General features: G+C 42.3%; 1 protein-coding gene across 1 annotated transcript in view; it reads left to right on the top strand.

Annotated features, from left to right (window-relative positions):
• The first annotated feature begins 2,137 nt into the window (after positions 1-2,137).
• FGD4 (FYVE, RhoGEF and PH domain containing 4) overlaps positions 2,138-21,582 on the top strand; it is a 289,247-nt gene continuing 269,802 nt past the window's right edge. Inside the window, exon 1 of the mRNA XM_069585362.1 lies at positions 2,138-2,780. Coding sequence (XP_069441463.1) covers positions 2,504-2,780 — 277 coding nt within the window. The 5' untranslated portion in view covers positions 2,138-2,503. The remainder of the gene's footprint in view (positions 2,781-21,582) is intronic.

Raw genomic sequence — 21,582 nt, 5'->3', positions numbered from 1 at the left:
TGATGTATGAATGCCTGAAAATACGACATCCACTGTTGTAAACTAATATGTAATGTGAACAACTTGAGCCAAGAAATAGAAATATGTATAATGTAGACAAGTCAAAATATCCAAATGAGGAAGCATTAAACTGCTGCCTTACATATGTCTGATAAGATATCTTTTTGCTCCAAATAGATATGTTTACTGCAGTTCTCCACAGAAAGAGTAAGCGCCGATACTGAATAGTAGCAGGGAGGCACCTGGCGGGGAACTTTTCATCAATAGCCAGTTCTTTAAAAGAGAAGATTGCCATCATCTTCTCACTTAAAAATAGGTCGCTCTGAAGTAGGTTGCTGCTGTTGCTGCTGCTAAGTCACTTCAGTCGCGTCCGACTCCGTGCGATCCCATAGACAACAGCCCACCAGGCTCCCTCGTCCTTGGGATTCTCCAGGCAGGAACACTGGAGTGGGTTGCCATTTCCTTCTCCAATGCATGAAAGTGAAAACTGAAAGTGAAATCGCTCAGTCGTGTTTGGCTCATCGCGACCACATGGACTGCAGCCTACCAGGCTCCTCCGTCCATGGGATTTTCCAGGCAAGAGTACTAGAGTGGGTTGCCATTGCCTTCTCCAGTGTGGTATTATTGATTGCAACACCACCTTTTTTTTTTTTTTGCTCCCACCCCACATTGCCTTTTTATTGAACCAAATAAATTATGTTAAAAAACCTGCATTTAAGTTATAGTTAACTTATGCATACGGAGGTAAAACCTCTTTCATTATTCATTTATATGTGAAAGCACTTGTTTAAATCACTTCTGATATCATGTAGTGTAGTAGATAACACAATTACAGAGAAAGAGTAACAACAGTTACAATACAGTGATACAGGGATAATAAATCCAAAGGGAGCAAAAGCTCCTTTTAACAAGGTCAGAATGGATGCATTAGAAACTATGCGTGTAGTTTCTTCTAAAGTGAAAGTGAAGTCGCTCAGTCGTGTCCGACTCTTTGCGAGCCCGTGAACTGTAGCCCACCAGGCTCCTCCGCCCATGGGATTCCCTAGGCAAGAATACTGGAGTGGGTTGCCATTTCCTTCTCCAGGGGAATCTTCCCGACCCAGGGATTGGACCCAGGTCTCCCGCACTGCAGGCAGACGCTTTAACCTCTGAGCCACCAGGGAATCCCAGTTTCTTCTAAAGGGTACATTTGTTGGCGTAATGGCCAAGGAGACTAAGACAGTTGAACTGCCTCCTAAAAGGCTTCTTGAGGAGGACTGGGTTATGGGACATACTTCAGGGAGATGGAAGAGATGTTACCTGGGTGAAGGTCCATCCGAGAAAAATGTGGGGTGACTTCCAAGGTGGGAGTGATGGCTGGGGAATTCTTTCTGCTTCAGCTGGGATACTTGGAACGCTGCTCTTTCACCTCCTATCTCTGTGGTTTTGTAACTCAGCTCTTCACTTTAATGAATTCTAAAATGCAGGTAAAAAATAAATAAATAAAAATAAAATGCAGGTAAGCAAACCAATGGGAAAAAAAATTCAATTTACTATTTAGCTGACGCTTCTAAAACATGACTCGACAAATTAAAGGAATCTGAAGAGCATTACTAACGAAGCCCCAAAAGTGTTTGTGGTGATGGAGGGGCTGATGTTCTTCAGGAAACCTGCGGATCGTCAGCGCCACCTTTTCTTTTACTTTCAAGCACCTTTTCACCTTTCTCTGTCTCGATGCTCCCGGCAAGATTTTTTGGTTGCGTGAGATAAGGCCAGACTTTGGGGCAGAGCCTCAGGTAAGCATTCTAGCCGTGCAGTACTAAGTGACCCAGTATAAGTTCCGCATCTTGGTTTCCTTATCTGAAATACTTACCTCACTGGGTAGCTCTACAACATAAGTAAGATCATTATCAAGGGCTCAGTAGCGTCTTGAGACACACGTGTGACCCTTGTCTTACGCGTCTGCGAGGATGGCAGGCCCTGTACAGAGTTCAGAGTAGCTGTTATGATCTCTTCTTTCTTCCGGAGCCCAGTGCGTGTGTCCCACCGGTGAGCGCGGCTGACCTTCGGAGCACTCCAGGTCTGCGTCGGCAGGTGAGCGCCCCCTCGGCTCCAGTCGGCCAGTGGCGGGGGAGGGGAGAAGGAAGCGGGAGGGGGCGGGGGAGAGGGAGGGCGGAGCTGCCCGGGACGCTCCCGGCGGCACCGCGCGTGCTGGGCTACTGCCCGGGAGAGACGAGGAGGCGGCAGCAGCAGTGGCGCTCACAGGCCGAGCTCTCGGCGCTCTCGGGGGTCTGCCGGTGATTGGTCCAGAGAGGAGGGGGTGGCGGTAGCCAGAACCCGCCGCTCTCGCGGCGGCGTCAGGTGAGAGCGCTAGCCGCAGAGACTCGGGCGTGGCGGCTGCCGCACAGGGAATCGGAGCCAAACTCGCTGCGCGGCCTTGCGCGTCCTGGGAGGAAGGGACGCGGAGACACTTGCAGACGACTCGAAGCAGAAGTTGCCCCTGTCGAGTCGCACGGAGTCTGTCATGGAAGCGACGCCCCCCTGGGTCAGGTCTCCCCTCAGGTGCCCGCCGAGCGCGCGCTCGCGGCTGGATGAGGGCGGGAGCGGGCGCCGAGCCGCGAATGAAAGCGGCCAGATGAGCGGCGAGGGCGACTACAACTTCAGGCGGGTGGCGATTCGGCGGAAGTCCAACCCCTCCTACCTGGCGCTCGGGACCCCGCGGCCCTGGAGTCGGCCCTCGTCGCACCTGGCTTGGGCCGAGTCGGCCACGTCCAGGGGCCAGGCCTCGGCAGACGCCCCAGGTAAGCGTCTCGGGAGGTAAGGGTGGGCGGGGGCGTTGTCGCAGGTGGGGGACCGCCTTTGCTCGGCAGGTGCGTCGGGTCCGCAGCAGCCTTGGGAGCCGGCGCCGAGAGTTTCCCGGGGGCCCGCGCCGGGCAGCCCAGCCACTTAGCGAATTGTGTCCCTTCCCCCAAAGGTCCTAGGCGGGAGCGCGCCTGGCACCGAACTACCTGTCCTGGAGGTCACTTACTAGGGAATTCCAGAAGTAAAGGATAACATTTAAAAAAAAAGTTTGGTTAGGAATTAATAAGAACCGTTTTCTACATACTGAGGTTTAAGTTTTTTCGCTAAATTGCTTCGGGCAGACCATGTGAAGGATTAATACAACGAATGCGGCAGGCTAGATCCACCCTGGTCCCGTAGACTCGTGTTTGAGTGACTTCGGACGAGCAATCGCGAGTGCTCCAGTTTTCCCTTTTGAAAAAGACGCCTGAGTGTGAAAAACTGCAGGTCTCTCAGAAGGAAACATATTCTTACTTTCAAGAACTTAAATTTTATTGTGTTTTTGTGTTGTTTAATTAAGATAATCAGTAATGCGGTATTTTGAATTCTGAATTATTGACTGTTATTCTTGGAAGAAATCCTGAAACTGACCTATTCCAGCCCACAATTTTTCTCCTTCTTTCTTTAAAGGCATTCTGTTCTCTCTAGGCAGGCTTGAAACTATGTAGGGCACACCAGGGATTTTTCTCTTGAATTGCGAAACTTTTCTTTAAAGTCCCTGCCCCCGGTTTTGCGCTCCTATTGTGCAAAAACCAGAGATGGCTTGTATGTAGACCAGTTATGAGGCAGAAACCTTATTTGAGTGGCGGAAATAATTCTTTTATTCACTTACACTCATTTTATTCTTATTAAGCAAAGCTGTTATGATGGTTTAAATGTGAAGTATCAGACAATTTTTTTCTCTGCCCTTGCCTTGAAGCTGTAGTATTCACAGGGCAGAAAAACATGATGGATGATGACTTACAAATTTATAGCTACATTAGATAAGGGAAGAAATAATGATGTGAGAAAATATATAAGTGAAAGTCGCTCAGTCGTGTCCGACTCTTTGCGACCCCATGGATTATACATATGCAGTCCATGGAATTCTCCAGGCCGCAATACTGGAGTGGGTAGCCTTTCCCTTCTCCAGGGGATGGGTAATTGAATCACAGTGCTTTAGCTCTCAATTTCCTTATCTTTAAAGTGAAGACTGGTGAAATAATCTCTAAAATCTCCTCCAGATTTAGCTGTGAGTCACTCTAAAATGAATAGAAGAGGATTTTCTTCCATTTTAAGTGAAAGTTCATTACTTTGTTTTGGAGTTATTTATTTATCAATTTTTAAATTGTTTGAGCTACTTGATTTTCTTAATCATCAGCAGTTTTCAGTTTGAGGGTAAAGGGATCCAGTTTCTTTACATCATTATTATTTAAAATTACTGTTACTTAAAATCACATGCTTAGTTTCAAACTCTGAGTCGGTGAACAGAGGATGAATTTCTCTCCTAGAAGTAGGAGTGAGCAGTCTGTAAACCATTTCTACAAGGCAGCTGTGCCTTTAGAAGAGTCCTTTCTTCTTTTCTATTCTCTTTTTTCCTTAGGAGAAAATCCAGAACACTTTTTTTTTTAATTGAGGTGGAGAACCTGCAATAACTTTTCTAGATCTGTTAGGTTGTCTCAGTATTGTTTAAAAGAACTCAAAAGTTTTTGTTGCCATTATTTTCAAGATTGAAAATTAATTACTGTATGGAATAATTGTTTGTCTTTACCATAGTGTAATCTGTAGTATCTGTTGGAGAGTGATCTAATATTTTACAAAGTAGTCTGAAACTATTCAGTTTGGTGAGATGAAAACATTTTAGAAATTGCTTCCTTTTTTGAGTCTTATCTGCCTCCCTGTTAAGTTTTATCTGTTATCATTATATAAGTAAGATCCTCCCCTCATCAAAAAGTAAACCATGTTTAAATTTCCAAGAAATGCCAATTTACTCTGTAATACCTAGAAAAATATTTATAAATGAAAACTACAACATTTAGACCCATTGCATATGTAGTAGATGTTCCTTAGAATTGAAATGTTACCTTCTCTGTCGAAGAAGGAACAAAAACTGAAAGGTCAAGAATGTAGAGAATTCAGTTTAATGATGTTATGTTATATTCTATGATTGTGAAAGCCGTTATTTTTAGAGTTCTCTGCTTTTTCCTAAAAAAGAAAAAGAAGGCAGTCTACCAAGTACATCCTCCATATGTATCTGAACGGGGATGTCCTCATCCAGGTGAGGTAATTAAATTAAGACATAGGCTTTGGGGTCATATAGCGTCCAATTTCAAGTCCTTACACTGTCAGTTGTATGAATTGAATCAAGTTTCTTAATTTCTCAGTTTCGTCATCTGGACAGTGGAGATAACAGAACTTTTTAAGATTGTGGAAGGATAAAGTAAGCTTATATTGATGAATGTCTGACACAAACCAGCAATACAGCACATAGCAAAAGTCTGGCGCTGGGACTGGCACGTAAGAGACACTGTAATTACTTGTTGGATGAATGAAAATCCTTCTCCTGTGATGTTCATACTATTTATTGAGTGCATTTTCTGTACCAAGAACTGTGGTTTGTGACACACATGTAAGTATGTATGTGTGCGAATTTATTTCACAACAATTTTAGTAGATAGGGAGTATTATGTTCATTTTCCAGCTAAAGAAATTAAAGCCCAGAAAGTTTTACTAAACTTGCTGGGAATCTTAAACTAGTACTTGTTTAGCTAGTTTCAGATTCAGGTATGCCTGGCATTAAAGGCAGTGTTCTTACCACACTTCACATAAAGCATGTAATTCCATTATGGTAAAAACCTATATTTAAGGTATATTTTATGCACACAGCAGAGTGAAAATTTTCTTATTTTGTGTGTGTGCATGTGTTTTGTTTTTGGTCCAGCTTTTTTTCTGTTTTCCCTTTTTTCTTTTCCATAGTCTGAATATCCAAAGCCCTTGGGGTTGAGGGATAGTGTATCTATTGAATATCATTGAAGGTAGCTTATCTCCTCAGTTATTCCTTAGTTTTATGAGAATCTTGAAGAATCTTTATTGAAGATGATTTTCTGTAGAAAATATATTTGCTTCTACTTCCAACCATGGCCACTTTGATTAGCCAAGCATTTCTCCGAAATTTAGCTCAGGTTTGCTGAGGGAAGATCAGCATTGTTGTCATTAATTTTTCCACTTAGGTTTGGTGTAGGTTTACAGACTTCTCTTGGATGGAAGGCAGATTTTTTCCTGAAAGTGAAAGTGACTCAGTCTTGTCTGACTCTTTGCAACCCCATAGACTGTCATGGCCAGAATAATGGTATACGTAGCCTGTTCCCTTCTCCAGGGAATCTTCCCAACCCAGGGATCGAAGCCAGGTCTCTTGCATTGCGGCAGATTCTTTACCAGCTGAGCCACCAGGGAAGCCCAGAAATACTGGAGTGGGTAGCCTATCCCTTCTCCAGGGGATCTTCCCGACTCCAGAATCGTCTCCTGCATTGCAGGCGGAACCTTTACCAGCTGAGCTATCAGGGAAGCCCTAGGCTGTTCTTTTTACCAAGGTGTAACTCCTTCAGTGTGGGTTCCAGGTTCAGTCCCTTTCGAGTTTCACAAGCTCAAGACTCCTGTCCTATACTGCCAGGGCGGAAGTTCCTGGGCTCTAGGTTCTACCACCTAGGTTTAGGCTTATTTATTTATTTATTTTTTCTTTTTTACTCTTGTCCTTAGGAATCTCCTTTGTTTTCTTATGATTTCAGCAATGCATTTAAAAGCATATCTGTTGTAATTTATTCAGCATCTGGGTCCTTTGTGGTCAAGGGCTTTCCACGCTATTTGATGTGCAGACTTCCTATAAGTAGATTTCATTTTTCCATTTCTCACCCTTGTTAGGATGCAAGGCAGATTTTTCCCGAAAGTGAAAGTGGCTCATGGACTATAGAGTCCATGAATTTCTCCAGGCCAGAATACTGGAGTGGGTAGCCTGTTTCTTTCTCCAGGGCATCTTCCCAACCTAGGGGTCTTTTTTCAACGCATACTCCAATATCCTGTGCACTTTTAGAGGACTAATTTTACCTTTGTTGAAGAAGGAGGGATGAAGATTCAGCTTATAGCAGTAAGAGTAATTGTAGGCTTCTCAGGTGGCTCAGCAGTAAAGAATCTGCCTTCAATGCAGGAGACACAGGTTCCCTCCCTGGGTCAGACAGGTCCCCTGGAGAAGGAAATGGCAACGCACTCCAGTATTCTTGCCTAGGAAAGTCCATGGACAGAAGAGCCTGGCAGGCTACAGTCCATGGCGTTGCACAAGAGTTGGACATGAGTTAGGGCCCAAACAAAACAGTAAGAGTAATTGTTTTTATTGAATGCTGGTTGTGAACCAGGACTGTTTGTGTTTTACTTATTTTTATGACAGCACTGCAAGATAGATGGTATTATCATTTTAGAGGAAAGGAAAAACCAAGTTTCAGCGCTCTGCAACCAGTCTAATCTTCTGAGAGAGAATTTGAACCAGGTCTCTCTGATTCCAGTACTCACATGCTCATAATACATACTTATAATACTAGTTCTTGAGGTTTCTTAGGCTTCGGAGGCAAAGTGCAGTGCAAGTACTGTGTTTCACATATGTTAGGGTTAATGTTGTTTGTAGCAATAACAAGTGCATATTATATTTGAAAAAATGATCTAAGCAAACTATCTAAAGATTTATAATAAAGTGGTAATGGTGATCTTATCAGTTATTCTTAGAAGCTGCTTAAGAGTGACTTTGAAATAAGAAAAGTCCTTCAGAGAAATAGGAGCCGGGAAGAGTTTTCTTATTTCTTGGAAGGCCAAGAGCAGTTTAAAGAGTAGTCAGTCGTCTTTCAGTGAGTAGCTAGGTAAGCTTGTGAACCTAGGAATGTTGAGAGAGTTTTAATCCATAGTTGTGTTTTTGCTTGCATTCCTTTCCTCTACTGAGAAAAACTTAGGGTCATGGATCTAACTGGTAACAGAGAAGACAACCTGGACCTGTTGGGGTAGGAATTAGAGATTGGCTCAAGGCCGTTACTTCTGTGCTTCTTGGGCATGTGGATTTGGTCTTAAAATAGTTAGGGTTTTATAGGCATACTTTGCTTTATTGTATTTCAAAAATACTGTGTATTTTTTCTTTTTTTTCCCCCACAAATTGAAGGTTTGTGGCAACCCTGTGTCAAGTCTTTTGGCACTTTTTTCCCTACAGCATTTGCTCACCTTGTGTCTCTGTGTCACATTTTGATAATTTTTGTGATGTTTCAAACATTTTCATTATTATTATATTTGTTATGGTGATTTGTGAACAGTGATATATTTGATGTTACTGTTGTAATTGTTTTGAGGCACCACGAACCTCATCCATAAAGACTATAAATGCATGTGTTCTAACTGCTTCACCAACTGGGCTTTCCCCTGTCTGTCCCTCTCCATGGGCTTCCCTATTTCCTGATACACAATACTGAAATTTAGCCATTTAATAACCCTGCTGCTGCTAAGTCACTTCAGTCGTGTCCGACTCTGTGTGACCCCGTAGACGGCAGTCCACCAGGCCCCGCCATCCCTGGGATTCTCCAGGCAAGAACACTGGAGTGGGTTGCCATTTCCTTCTCCAATGCAGGAAAGTGAAAAGTGAAAGTGAAGTCGCTCAGTCCTGTCTGAGTCTTCATGACCCCATGGACTGCAGCCTTCCAGGCTCCTCCGTCCATGGGATTTTCCAGGCAAGAGTACTGGAGTGGGGTGCCATTGCCTTCTCTGGAGCAAGGCCCTAACTCTCCTTAATTCTGTTAAGGCCAAGAGAGGTGAGGAAACTGTACAAGAAAAGTTGAAAGCAAGCAGAGGTTGGTTCATGATGTTTAAAAAAAGAAGTCATCTTCATAACATAAAAGGACAAGGTGAAATAGGAAGGATGACTTGGAAACTGTAGCAACTTACCCAGAAGATCTATCTCAGATAATTAATGAGGGTGGTTACACTAAACAACAGATTGTCAGTGTAGGTGAAACAGCCTTCATCGGAGGAAGATGCCATCTAATGCTCTCATAGCTAGAGAGAAGGCAGTGCCTGGCTTCAAATCTTCGAAGGACAGGCTGACCCTCTTGGTAGGGGCTAATCCACTTGGTTACTTGAAGTTGAAGCCATTGCTCATTTACCATTCGGAAAATCCTATAACTCTTTAGAATTATACCATATCTACTCAGTCTGGGCTTTAGAAATAGAACAAGAAAGCCTGGATGACAGAACATCCATTTACAACCATGATTTACTGAATATTTTAAGCCCTACTTCTCAGAAAAAAAGATTCCTTTCAAAATGTTGCTGCTCATTGACAGTGCACCTGGCCACTCAAGAGCTCTGATGGAGATGTTTATGTTGTTTTCATGCCTGCTAACACAGCATCCATTCTGTAGTCCATGGATCAAAGAGTCATTATTTCTTCTTCTTGTTCCTAAAATTAGTTAATTAATTTGGCTACACCTTGCAGCTTGTGGGATCTTAGTTCCCTGACCAGGGATTGAATCTATGCCCTCAGCAGTGAAAGTACCTAGTCCTTACCAGTGAACTACCAGGGAATTCCTATTTGCTTCTATTTAAATCTCTTTTCTTGGTCTTGATTTTCGTACTTCACTGGATCTACAAGTTTATTCCTTTGACTAGCTCGTTTTTGTCCTTTCTCTCTTCCAGCATTCCCATTTTCTCTTTCCCATTATTTCCTGCCTCCTCTATTCTTTGGTGGTGTCATCCACCCCCTGGGCTTGTTTTTCTTAATCTGTGTTTCTGCTGGTTAATCACTAAGTCTTGTTCCACTCTTGGAACCCCGTGGACTGTAGCCCACCAGGCTCCTCCGTCCATGGGATTCTCCAGGCAAGAATACTGGAGTGGGTTACCATTTACTTCTCCAGGGCATCTTCCTGACCCAGGGATGGAACCCACATCTCCTGCTTAGCAGGCTGATTCTTTACCACTGAACCACCCCGGCTGAATAAATGTAAATGTCCTGAGGGCACCAAACTTCAACTCCTTTTTCTGCTGCAGTCTAGACCCTCCTCCTGACTTTCTTAGAGGTATTATTAACCTGGCTTTTCCAGACTTCAAAGTTTATTTTAAATCTACTCTTTCCTCTTATCTACTTGCCATGCAGTCAGCCACCAGTTGTTATTGAGTCTCCATGTCATGATGGTGGCCTTTGTCTTATTTCAGGCTGTTTCTCTCACCAGCTATCCATTTTTCATTAGTGCCCCCAGCCCCCAATTAATTCTTTTTAATCTGGGTATTGGTCATATTCTTCCCATAGTCAAAAGCTTTCTATGGCTCCTAACTGTCTGTTATTGATGTTTATAATGGAATACTCTATATTCAAAACTGATCACTTTAATGACTGGTTGGTTAAACCTTTACCAGTAATCTTTCGGTATAGAGATGGACCTTTTGAAATTCATGCAAACGTTTAATTTTATTAAACCTGGAATAGTCATGCATTAGGCACACACTTTAGGAGTTGTGAATGTGCATGTTTTCAGAAATAAATTTGTCATTGTAGAGTATCATCTAGAATTAACCTGTCCTTGGAGTGCAAGTTAATAGTGAGTGGAATTAGCACCAGCAAGTACTCTGAGAGCCCATAATCAACTTTATATTATTGCCTCACTTATGCAGGAATAGAGTGCACAGAAACCCAGTCGCTGTGCCTGACTCACACACATACCTGTTCACTGAAATTAAGCTGTCAACTTCAACAACTGCAGCATCTGCAGACACCAGGGAGCTGCTTCCATTCTGGGGACTGCACTGAGTCCCAGTGAATCCTTGCTGCAGAGAAGTATCCAGCCTGCTCTGCATGGCTGGGTTATTCTCTAGGGCCTCTGGCAGGATTTTGTGTTAGGCCATGTGTTAATAGTAGCCTTTAAAAGTGCTATGACTGTACCATATATTATTTTACTTTTAAAACGTAATGTTAATGAGTACATTTAGGAGGCCAAAAAGTCAGGATGTAGAACCACATGAATTATATGATACCTCAACTGAAGAATCAGTTCAGTTCAGTCGCTCAGTCCTGTCCGACTCTTTGCGACCCCATGAATTGCAGCATGCCAGGCCTTCCTGTCTGTCACCAACTCCCGGAGTTCACTCAGACTCACATCCATCAAGTCAGTGATGCCATCCAGCCATCTCATCCTCGGTTGTCCCCTCCTCCTCCTGCCCCCAGTCCCTCCCAGAATCAGGGTATTTTCCAGTGAGTCAACTCTTTGCATGAGGTGGCCAGAGTACTGGAGTTTCAGCTTTAGTGTCATTCCTTCCAAAGAACACCCAGGACTGATCTCCTTTAGGATGGACTGGTTGGATCTCCTTGCAGTCCAAGGGACTCTCAAGAGTCTTCTCCAACACCACAGTTCAAAAGCATCAATTCTTCAGCGCTCAGCTTTCTTCACAGTCCAACTCTCACATCCATACATAACCGCTGGAAAAACCATAGTCTTGACTAGACAGACCTTTGTTGGCAAAGTAATGTCTCTGCTTTTCAATATGCTGTCTAGGTTGGTCATAACTTTCCTTCCAAAGAGTAAGCTTCTTTTAATTTCATGGCTGCAGTCACCATCTGCAGTGACTTTGGAGCCCCCCAAAATAAAGTCTGACACTGCTTCCACTGTTTCCCTATCTATTTCCCATGTAGTGATGGGACCAGATGCCATGATCTTTGTTTTCTGAATGTTGAGCTTTAAGCCAACTTTTTCACTCTCCACTTTCACTTTCATCAAGAGGCTTTTTAGTTCCTCTTCACTTTCTTAGGGGTTATTATAATTTCAAGTGCAGTGTTTTATGTGTGGGAGGTTCTCAAATTATGGACAAATTTAATTAAAATTAATTACTAAAAGCCATTTGTAGAAAATGACAGCTTTTAAAGAGTCATCTTTACTTCCTCTGTAGAATATTGACTAATGAAATATTTTTTTTCCCCTAAAACATGCTATCTTAATGCTGTCAGATTGATCATGTACCAGTATTAATAAGTGGTATTGGGAATCCAGAGATGAATAAGACAAATGCCTTGACCTAGACAAATTCCTAGACAAGTTTCCTAGCCAAATTTCCATCCTAGAAGGGGGGAAATGATATATAATAAACACCAGGGTATAAGGTCATGTTAGGTATAAGAGCAGAGATCAGAGTGGTCATATTACAGAGGAAGGCACATTTTTGACTGTGTTTCATCCACACTTTGTGGAAGACTACACATCTGACTTGTGCCTTTGAAGTCACCCGTGAGCCTGTGTGCTGGCTCATGCTAATTGGAGCACCTTCCTGCTAACACAAGCTGGGAAAGCCATAGCAAGTTGGAAAAATGAATCTACCCACAGGTTTCCATTCAGACCCATAAGCCATTTAATGTATTAGTATTTCTATGTTCTCTTTTCAGATCCATATATCCTTCATTAGAAATTTTGCCTCTTAAGATCCCACTAAAGCTGGATCTTTTGGCTCTTCAAGAAGTATTTCAGTGTTTACTCTGGACAGCCAGTTGTGTTAGGGCCTAGAAATCAAGGTGAGAAGAAGACACTATAGTGGTTTAAAAGACTGTGGGCTCTGGAGTTAAATTGACTGGGTTTGGATTCTCCTCTGTTAATTAACTGGGTGATTTGGAATTCTTTTTGAATCAGTTTCCTAATCTATAAAATGGTAGTAGCGTATATTACCTACATCATGGAGTTGTTGGAAGAATAAAACAGTTTTTTTAAGAGCTTAGAACAGTGCTTGGGAAATGTTCAAATAATAAATTCTTTGGTATTTTTGTTGGGATTAACACAAATCTATCCTCAGTCTGGGTTTCTTTTTGCATTTTATGTGTATCTGATCTAGCACTGTCTCCCTGGATGTGATTGGTTGTTTACACTTGTACCTATAGAGTACAAGTTACTGCCCCAAATGTAAGTAAGCTCTTCTAGGCACATATCTTCCCACCCTCTTTATCCACTTCCTGCTTAGCCTTCTGCTCCCCTTTGTTCTTATTCAGTTGCTAAGTCCAGTCCACCTCTTTACGGCCCCACGAAGTGCAACATGCCAGGCTTCCCTTTCCTTCACCCTCTCCCGGAGTTTGCTCAAACTCGTGTCCATTAAGGCTATGATGCTATCCAACCATCTCATCCTCTGCCACCTCTTCTCTTCTTACCCTCAATCTTTCCAGCATCAAGGTCTTTTCCAGTGAGTCAGCTCTTTGCATCAGGTGGCCAAAATATTGGAGCTTCAGCATCAGTCCTTCCAGTGAATGTTCAAGGTTGAATTCCTTTAGGATTGACTGGTTTGATCTCCTTGCTGTCCAAGGGACTCTCAAGAGTCTTCTCCAGCACCACAGTTTGAAAGCATCAATTCTTTGGTGCTCAGCCTTCTTTATTTCCATCTCTCACATCTGTACATGACTACTGGAAAAACCATAGTTTTGACTGTATGGACCTTTGTCGGTGAAGTGATGTCTCTGTTTTTCAATATGATGTCTAGGTTTGTCATAGCTTTTCTTCCAAGGAGTAAGCATCTTAATTTCATAGCTGCAGTCACCATCTGCAGTGATTTTGGACCCCCCCAAAATAAAGTCTCTCACTGTTTCCACTTTTTCCCTTCTATTTGTCATGAAGTGGCATGATGCTGGATGCCATGATCTTCGTTTTTTAAATGTTGGGTTTTAAACCAGCCTTTTCACTCTCCTCTTTCACTTTCATCAGGAGGCTGTTTAATTCCTCTTCACTTTCTGCCGTAAGGGTTGTGTCATCTGCATATCTGAGGTTATTGATATTTCTCCCGGCAATCTTGATTCCAGCTTGTGCTTCATCCAGCCCAGCATTTCACATGATGTACTCTGAATATAAGTTAAACAAGCAGGGTGACAATATACAGCCTTGATGTACTCCTTTCGCTATTTGGAACTAGTCCATTGTTCCATGTCCAGTTCTAACTCTTGCTTCTTGACCTGCATACAGATTTCTCAGGAGGCAGGTAAGGTGGTCTGGTATTGCCATCTCTTGAAGAATTTTCCACAGCTTGTTGTGATCCACACAGTCAAAAGCTTTAGCATAGTCAATGAAGCAGAAGTAAATGTTTTTCTGTAGCTCTCTTGCTTTTTCTGTGATCCAACAGATATTGGCAATTTGATATCTGCCTTTTTTAAATCCTTTTTTAAAGCTTTTCTAAATCCAGGTTGAACATCTGGAGTTTCTCGGTTCACATACCGTTGAAGCCTATCTTGGAGAATTTTGAGCATTACTTTGCTGGCGTGTGAGATGAGTGCAGTTGTGTGGTAGTTTGAACATTCTTTGGCATTGCCTTTCTTTGGGATTGGAATGAAAACTGACCTTTTCCGGTCTTGTGTCCACTGCTGAGTTTTCCAAGTGGCAGAATAGAAGGATATGCTCTCCTCTTCTCCTGTGAGAACTCCAAAATTGCAGTTAACCATTAAACAACCATTGACAGGAGAATGTTGGATCCCACCAAAAAAAGATACCCCACATCCAAGGGCAAAGGAGAAGCCCCAACAGGACAGTAGGAGGGCCAAAATCACGTTTAGAATCAAACCTCATGCCCGCCAGAGATGCTCTGAGGGCTCAAACAAAACCTTGTGCACACCAGGACCCAGGGGTCCCACAAGAGACTGAGCCAGACCTGCCTTTGAGTGTTTGAGTGTCTCCTGCTGAGGTACAGGTCAGCAGTGGCCTGTGACAGGGACAGGGCTCTCACAGCAACAGACCTGGGAGGCATCGGGTGTGAGCCCCACCATAGAGCCACTGAGCAGACAACCCACAAACTGACAAACAGTTATACCAGAGAAGTTCCTGCACTGCTGTGAAAGTTCTAGGGCCCACAAGAGATTTCCCAATCTGGTGATCTGGCAAAGGGGCTGAGAACATCCAGAGAATTTGACTTTGAAGGCCAGTGGGGTTTGATTACAGAACTTCCACAGGACTGGGGAAACAGACCCTTGTGCATCAGGACCCAGAAGAAAGGAGCAGTAACCCCACAAGAAACTAAGCCAGATTTGCCTGTGAGTGTCCAGGAGTCTCCAGTGTAGGCATGGGTCGACATTGGCCTGCTGTGAGTTCAAGGGCATGGAATACAACAGCCCTGGCATAAGTCCTTTTGAAGGAGGTTGCCATTACCTCTGCCATAATGAGGCCAAACTACAGGGAGGGAACACAGTCCCACCATCAACAGAAGATTGGATTAAAGATTTATTGAGCATGGCCCTGAGGGAAGCCCTGGTGGCTCAGACAGTAAAGAGTCTGCCTGCAGTAAGGGAGACCCGGGTTTTATCCCTGGGTTGGGAAGATCTCCTGGAGAAGGAAATGGAACCCACTGCAGTATTCTTGCCTGGAAAATCCCATGGGTGGAGGAACCTGGCAGGGTACACACCATGGGGTTGCAAAGAGCCCATCAGAGTAAGACCCAGATTTCCCCTTTTCCTGAGTATTTTTCTTCTACCCTCCTAGAAAAAAAAATCCTTCTGAATTAATTCCTGCCAGCCACCTCAACTTCTTGACTAAATTTCTCCTTCTATTTCCTGTGCCTGGCCCACCAGTCCCTAAATTGAGTCATTCATTGCCATTGCTCCTCAAAGTCCACTCAAGGGCTCAGTAAATATTGGTTCAACAGAAGAACCCCAAAGCAGCACATCATATCTTGCTTCAACATATGAATTTTCTGACAATGCTGACAGAATACGGAATTGATTTCCTTTGATGGTTGTGAATTCCCTGTGAAAATATTCAAAGAGAGGCAAGACGTCTTGGTGCCTGTAGCATAGACAGAATGTCAGATGTAACCTTTTCTGACCAGTAATCCCAGCTTGCACACTGAAATATTCTGTCACTGATCTTAGCTGTCCTTCTGCATCCACACCATTCATGTGCTCTTTTATCAAGAATATGTACTGATTTTGTGCAGGAGTGTATCATTAGGAAAGGCATGGGAATAGTATACTTTGTTCTCTTTGAGGTTTCATGGACTAGATGTCCCTTTTAGTGTAACAGTTCTGATTATTCCTGGCATCCTTTCTGATACTGTGATATGTCTTGGCACAAGAGTTTGTACTGGAGTTTGTAGGCCCTGGGTTGCTCCTCCACTAAAAGGCCTCAGAATGCTTTGTTACGTTGTCAATAGTTTCATTACCTTACATCTGTCATTTCCAGTTCCTTGTATCCTCTCCTTAAGCAGCCTTTTTTGTCTTTGCTTGTTATTTCTCACTATTACGGAGCTAAGATTTAAACTCCAGCTCTTAACCACTGTACTTTCCTACGTCCATAAATTTCTTATTGCCAATTTTTTAATATCTCTAAATATAAGGATACTAATTATTGATCTTTAGTAATGGGAAAGACACTGTTTCTGGTATTTTTATCCAGTTTATCCGGAGTCTTAAAAAGGGCAACTGGTCAACTATAGCGAATGAGGAAGGGGAAAAAAAGACCTGTCAAGGAAAAGGAGAAACTTAGAAACAATTCTGAAGATGGAAACAAAGCATAGCTTTCTGGTCTTTGCTGTGCAACCAGACCTCTTGGGAATACTTGCCTAATTCAGGCCTCCACTGCTTTCTCTTACATCTCATTAGCAAGGTGATGGTTACATACTGAACTTTGAAATTATGTAAATAGTGTTAATTTTCAAGAATCCTATTAAATTTGAGGTGTTCTGAAAAAAAAAGAGGCAAAACTGCCCTTCTCTTCTTTTACCCCATTTAAAAAGGCTATAATGAGTGGCTGTATAATAGAAAGCATAGAATAATATAGCGTGTATATCTTAACATAATACATATCAATACAATATACATATACAGGTGTATGTATGTATGTAGTATTAATATATCAATACCATGATCCTGTTGGTATGTATTAGCAAACCTCTTTAGTTTTTTTAATTAAGAAAATTATGCATAGCTCTTTTCACTCTTTAAACATCTTGGTGTAATAAAAACTTGGACGTGAGTAGTTATACTGAGAGAGGCTGTCTCCCATAGAAGAACTAGGGAACTGACTAGGGTGCTAATTAGAGGCCCTTATTGTCCTTTTACAGAAAGCAGTAAACTCAGGCCACTGGTTATGAAAACTGTGAAAAGAAGGGAAGAGAAGGATTCAGGAGGAGGCAGGGAGGAAACTGCCAATGATGGCAGTCATTGTTCTAAAGTCAGTGTGGTGCCCAGTATAAGCTCATTTTCATGGAGAATTAATGCCCATTTCTGAGTTTTGGCACTGAATGACTGACTTGTGTATATTTTTGTTAACCTGGGAGATTTGCCTTAACCACATTGTGAGCATTGGGGAGGTAGAAAAAAGAAATAGAAAATTAAAAGATATTCACATAACCCCCACCTTCAGTGGCTGCTGCTGCTGCTAAGTCACTTCAGTCGTGTCCAACTCTGTGTGACCCCATAGACGGCAGCCCACCGGGCACCCCCGTCCCTGGGATACTCCAGGCAAGAACACTGGAGTGGGTTGCCATTTCCTTCTCCAATGCATGAACGTGAAAAGTGAAAGTGAAGTTGCTCAGTCATGTCCGACTCTTAGCGACCCCATGGACTGCAGCCTACCAGGCTCCTCTGTCCATGGGATTTTCCAGGCGAGAGTACTGGAGTGGGCTGCCATTGCCTTCTCCACTTTCAGCGGCAGCTGTCATCAAACAATGTCTGAAGGCCTCTGATGAGCCAGCTGGCAGGGATGGGGCCAGTGCTTCTCTTCCTCATGGTCTTGATGGTGGTTCATTTCTGTAAGCTTCCATCTATAACTGATGCACTAAATGCCATATTTCAGAACAGTCATTCCTACATGTCTTTTGTTAATTGTTCATTTCTGGCATAAATTCCTAGGTCACTGCAATATATGTTTTTCATCTGGAAAGGGATTTTTAGTCTCACTCCTTAGTTTGGGTCTCAAAGCTAGTTCCTTACAGTTAGTTCCTTCAAATGCTATAGTGTTTCACTCAGAAAATAGACTTTTTTATGGACATTGATAAAAATGTAGTACTTTATGTCTGCTTATTTTCCTTTAGTCAGAAACTGCCACTCTCAGAATAGGTTAAAAAAGAATAATTTTCCTTTATTAATTTTTTTCTTTTAATATTTTCCCTTTGTTCTTATGTTAAATAATACAACTTTTTATTGTAGACCTGAAAGTCTCGACTAACGGGAAATTTTAGTCAGTTGAAATCTTACTTTCAGTGTTTAAATGTACTGAATTCATCTACTTCACATTTTTACTTAAATACACGTTCTCATTGAGGCTATTCCCTGGTCACCATATTTAAAATTGGAAGGCCCACTCCTCTACTCGTTTCAGTTCAGTTCAGCTGCTCAGTTGTGTCTGACTTTTTGCGACCCCATGAATCTCAGCACACCAGGCTTCCCTGTCTATCACCAACTGCTGGAGCTTGTTCAGACTCATGCCCATTAAGTCAGTGATGCCATCCAACCATGTCATCCTCTGTCATCCCCTTCTTCTCTTGCCTTCAATCTTTCCCAGCATCAGGGTCTTTTCCAGTGAGTCAATTCTTCGGATCAGGTGTCCAAAGTATTGGAATTTCAACTTCAGCACCAGTCCTTTCGATGAATATTCAGGACTGATTTCCTTTAAGATTGACTGGTTTGATCTCCTGGCTGTGCAAGGGACTCTTAAGAGTCTTCTCTAGTACCACAGTTAGAAAGCATCAGTTCTTCGGTGCTCAGCTTTTTTTATAGTCCACATCTCACATCCATACATGACTACTGGAAAAACCAAGCTTTGACTAGATGGATGTTTGTTGGCAAAGTAATGTCTCTGCTTTTGAATATGCTGTCTAGGTTGGTCATAGCTTTTCTTCCAAGGAGCAAGCATCTTTTAATTTCATGGCTGCAGTCACCATCTGCAGTGATTTTGGAGCCCAAGAAAATAAAGTCTGTCACTGTTTCCATTGTTTCCCCATCTATTTCCCATGAAGTGATGGGACCAGATGCCATGATCTTCGTTTTTTGAATGTTGAGTTTTAAGCCAGCTTTTTCACTCTCCTCTTTCACTTTCAAAAAGAGGCTGTTTAGTTCCTCTTCACGTTCTGCCATAAAGGTGGTGTTATCTGCATATCTGAGGTTATTGATATCTCTCCCGGCAATCTTGATTCCAGCTTCTGTTCATCCAGTCCGGCATTTCGCATGATGTACTCTGAATATAAGTTAAATATTCAGTGTGACAATATGCAGCCTTGATGTACTCTTTCCCAATTTGGAACCAGTCCATTGTTTCATGTCCGGTTCTGTTACTTCTTGACCTGCATACAGATTTTCAGAAGGCAGATAAAGTAGTCTAGTATTCCAATTTCTTTAAGAAGTTTTCAGTTTGTTGTGATCCGCACAGTCAAAGGCTTTGGTGTAGTCGGTGAAGCAGAAGTAGATATTCTTCTGGAATTCTCTTGCTTTTTCTATGATCCACTGGATATTGGCAATTTGATCTCTGGTTTCTCTGCCTTTTCTAAATCCAGCTTAAACATCTAGAGGTTCTTGGTTCACATACTGTTGAAGCCGAGCTTGGAGAATTTTGAGCGTTACTTTGCTAGTGTGTGAGATGAATGTAATTGTGTGGTAGTTTGAACATTCCTTGGCATTGCCTTTCTTTGGGATTGGAATGAAAACTGGCCTTTTCCAGTCCTGTGGCCACTTCCAAATTTGCTGGCATATTGAGTGCAGCACTTTCACAGCATCATCTTTTAGGATTTGATATAGCTCAACTAGAATTCCATCACCTCCACTAGCTTTGTTTGTAGTGATGCTTCCCAAGGCACACTTGACTTCTCATTCCAGGATGTCTGGCCCTAGGTGCATGATCACACCATCGTGGTTATCTAGGTCATACATCTTTTTTGTATAGTTGTTCTGTGTATTCTTGCCACCTCTTCTTAATATCTTCTGCTTTTTAGATCCATACCGTTTCTGTCCTTTATTGTGCCCATTTTGTATGAAACGTTTGCTTGGTATCTCTAATTTTCTTGAAGAGATCTGTAGTCTTTTTCATTCTATTGTTTTTCTTTATTTATTTGCATTGAGCTCTGAGGAAGGCTTTCTTATCTCTTCTTGCTATTTTTTGGAACTCTACCTTCAGATGGGTATATCTTTCCTTTTCTCCTTGCCTTTCACTTTTCTTCTTTTCTTGGCTATTTGTAAGGCCTCCTCAGACAACCATTTTGCCTTTTTGCATTTCTTTTTCTTGGGGATGGTTTTGATCACTGCCTCCTGTACAGTGTATGAACATCCATGCATAGTTTTCAGGCACTCTTGTCTATCATCAGATCTAATCCCTTGAATCTATTTCTCATTTCTACTGTATAATCGTAAGGGGTTTGATTTAGGTCACACTTGAATGGTCTCCTGGTTTTCCCTACTTTCTTCAATTTAAGTCTGAATTTTGCAGTAAGGAATTCATGATCTGAGCGACAATCAGCTCCCAGTTTTGTTTTTGCTTATTGCATAGAGCTTTTCCATCTTTGGCTGCAAAAATATAATCAGTCTGATTTCCATATTGACCATCTGGTAATGTCCATGTGTTGAGTCGTCTCTTGGGTTGTTGGAAGAGGATGTTTGCTACGACCAGTGTGTTTTCTTGGAAAAATTCTATTAGCCTTTGCTCTGCTTCATTTTGTACTCCAAGGTCAAACTTGCCTGTTACTCCAGGTATGTCTTGACTTCCTACTTTTACATTCCAGTCCCCTCTGATGAAAAGGATGTCTTTTTTGGTGTTAGTTCTAGAAAGTCTTGTAGGTCATCATAGAACTGTTCAACTTTAGGTTCTTTGACATTAGTGGTTGGGGCATATATAGACTTGGATTGCTGTGATGTTGAATGGTTTGCCTTGGAAATGAATAGAGATCATTCTGTTGTTTTTGCTATTGCAGTCAAGTATTGCATTTCATACTCTTTGGTTGGCTATAAGGACTACTCCATTTCTTCTAAGGGATTCTTGTCCAAGTAGTAGATCATCTGAATTATATTTGGCCATTCTGGTCCATTTTAGTTCACTGATTGCTAAAATGTCGATATTCACTCATCATCTCCTGTTTGACCAGTTCCAATTTACCTTGATTCATGGCCCTAGCATTCGAGGTTCCTATGCAGTATTGTGTTTTACAGCATTGGACTTTACTTCCTTCACCAGTCACATCTACAACTGCGCATTGTTTTCACATTGATCATTTTCACTTGTGGAAGCGATGTGGCATAGAATCAACAGGTTTCATATTCGCAGATGCCTTTGTTGTTGTTGTTGTCGTTAAGTTGGTGTGTTTTGTCTGACTCTTTTGTGTCCACGTGGTCTGTAGTCTTCCAGGCTCCTCTGTCCATGGAGTGGGTAAGTACACTGGAGTGGGTTGTCATTTCCTTCTCCAGGGAATAAGCTGTTGAGGGGGTTAAGAAGTACCAGGGATTGAACTTATGTCTCCTGCATTGGCATGTGGATTCTTTACCACTGAGCCACCAGGGAAGCCCAGCAGATGCCTTTATTTGCTTCTAACATCTTTCAAAGAGAAATTACATTAATATGTCATATGAATTACCCATTACCCTTTTGCATATTTTCTATCTGACCAGTGCCTTTTCATTTTCAGCTAAAGTGAAATATCTTTTCTAGGTGCACAATCCTGCTATCACACATTATTTCACTCTGTCATCCTAAATATCACATACATGTATATAGCAGGTATATACCTTTTGTTACTGTGCAAATTATTTTTCACAATTTTATTGCTCTCTGTTATGGCCAG

Source organism: Ovis canadensis, chromosome 3, assembly GCF_042477335.2.
Source record: "Ovis canadensis isolate MfBH-ARS-UI-01 breed Bighorn chromosome 3, ARS-UI_OviCan_v2, whole genome shotgun sequence".
Taxonomy (NCBI): domain Eukaryota; kingdom Metazoa; phylum Chordata; class Mammalia; order Artiodactyla; family Bovidae; genus Ovis; species Ovis canadensis.
Note: the sequence above shows the minus strand (reverse complement) of the source record. Positions and strands in the feature narration are given on the sequence as shown.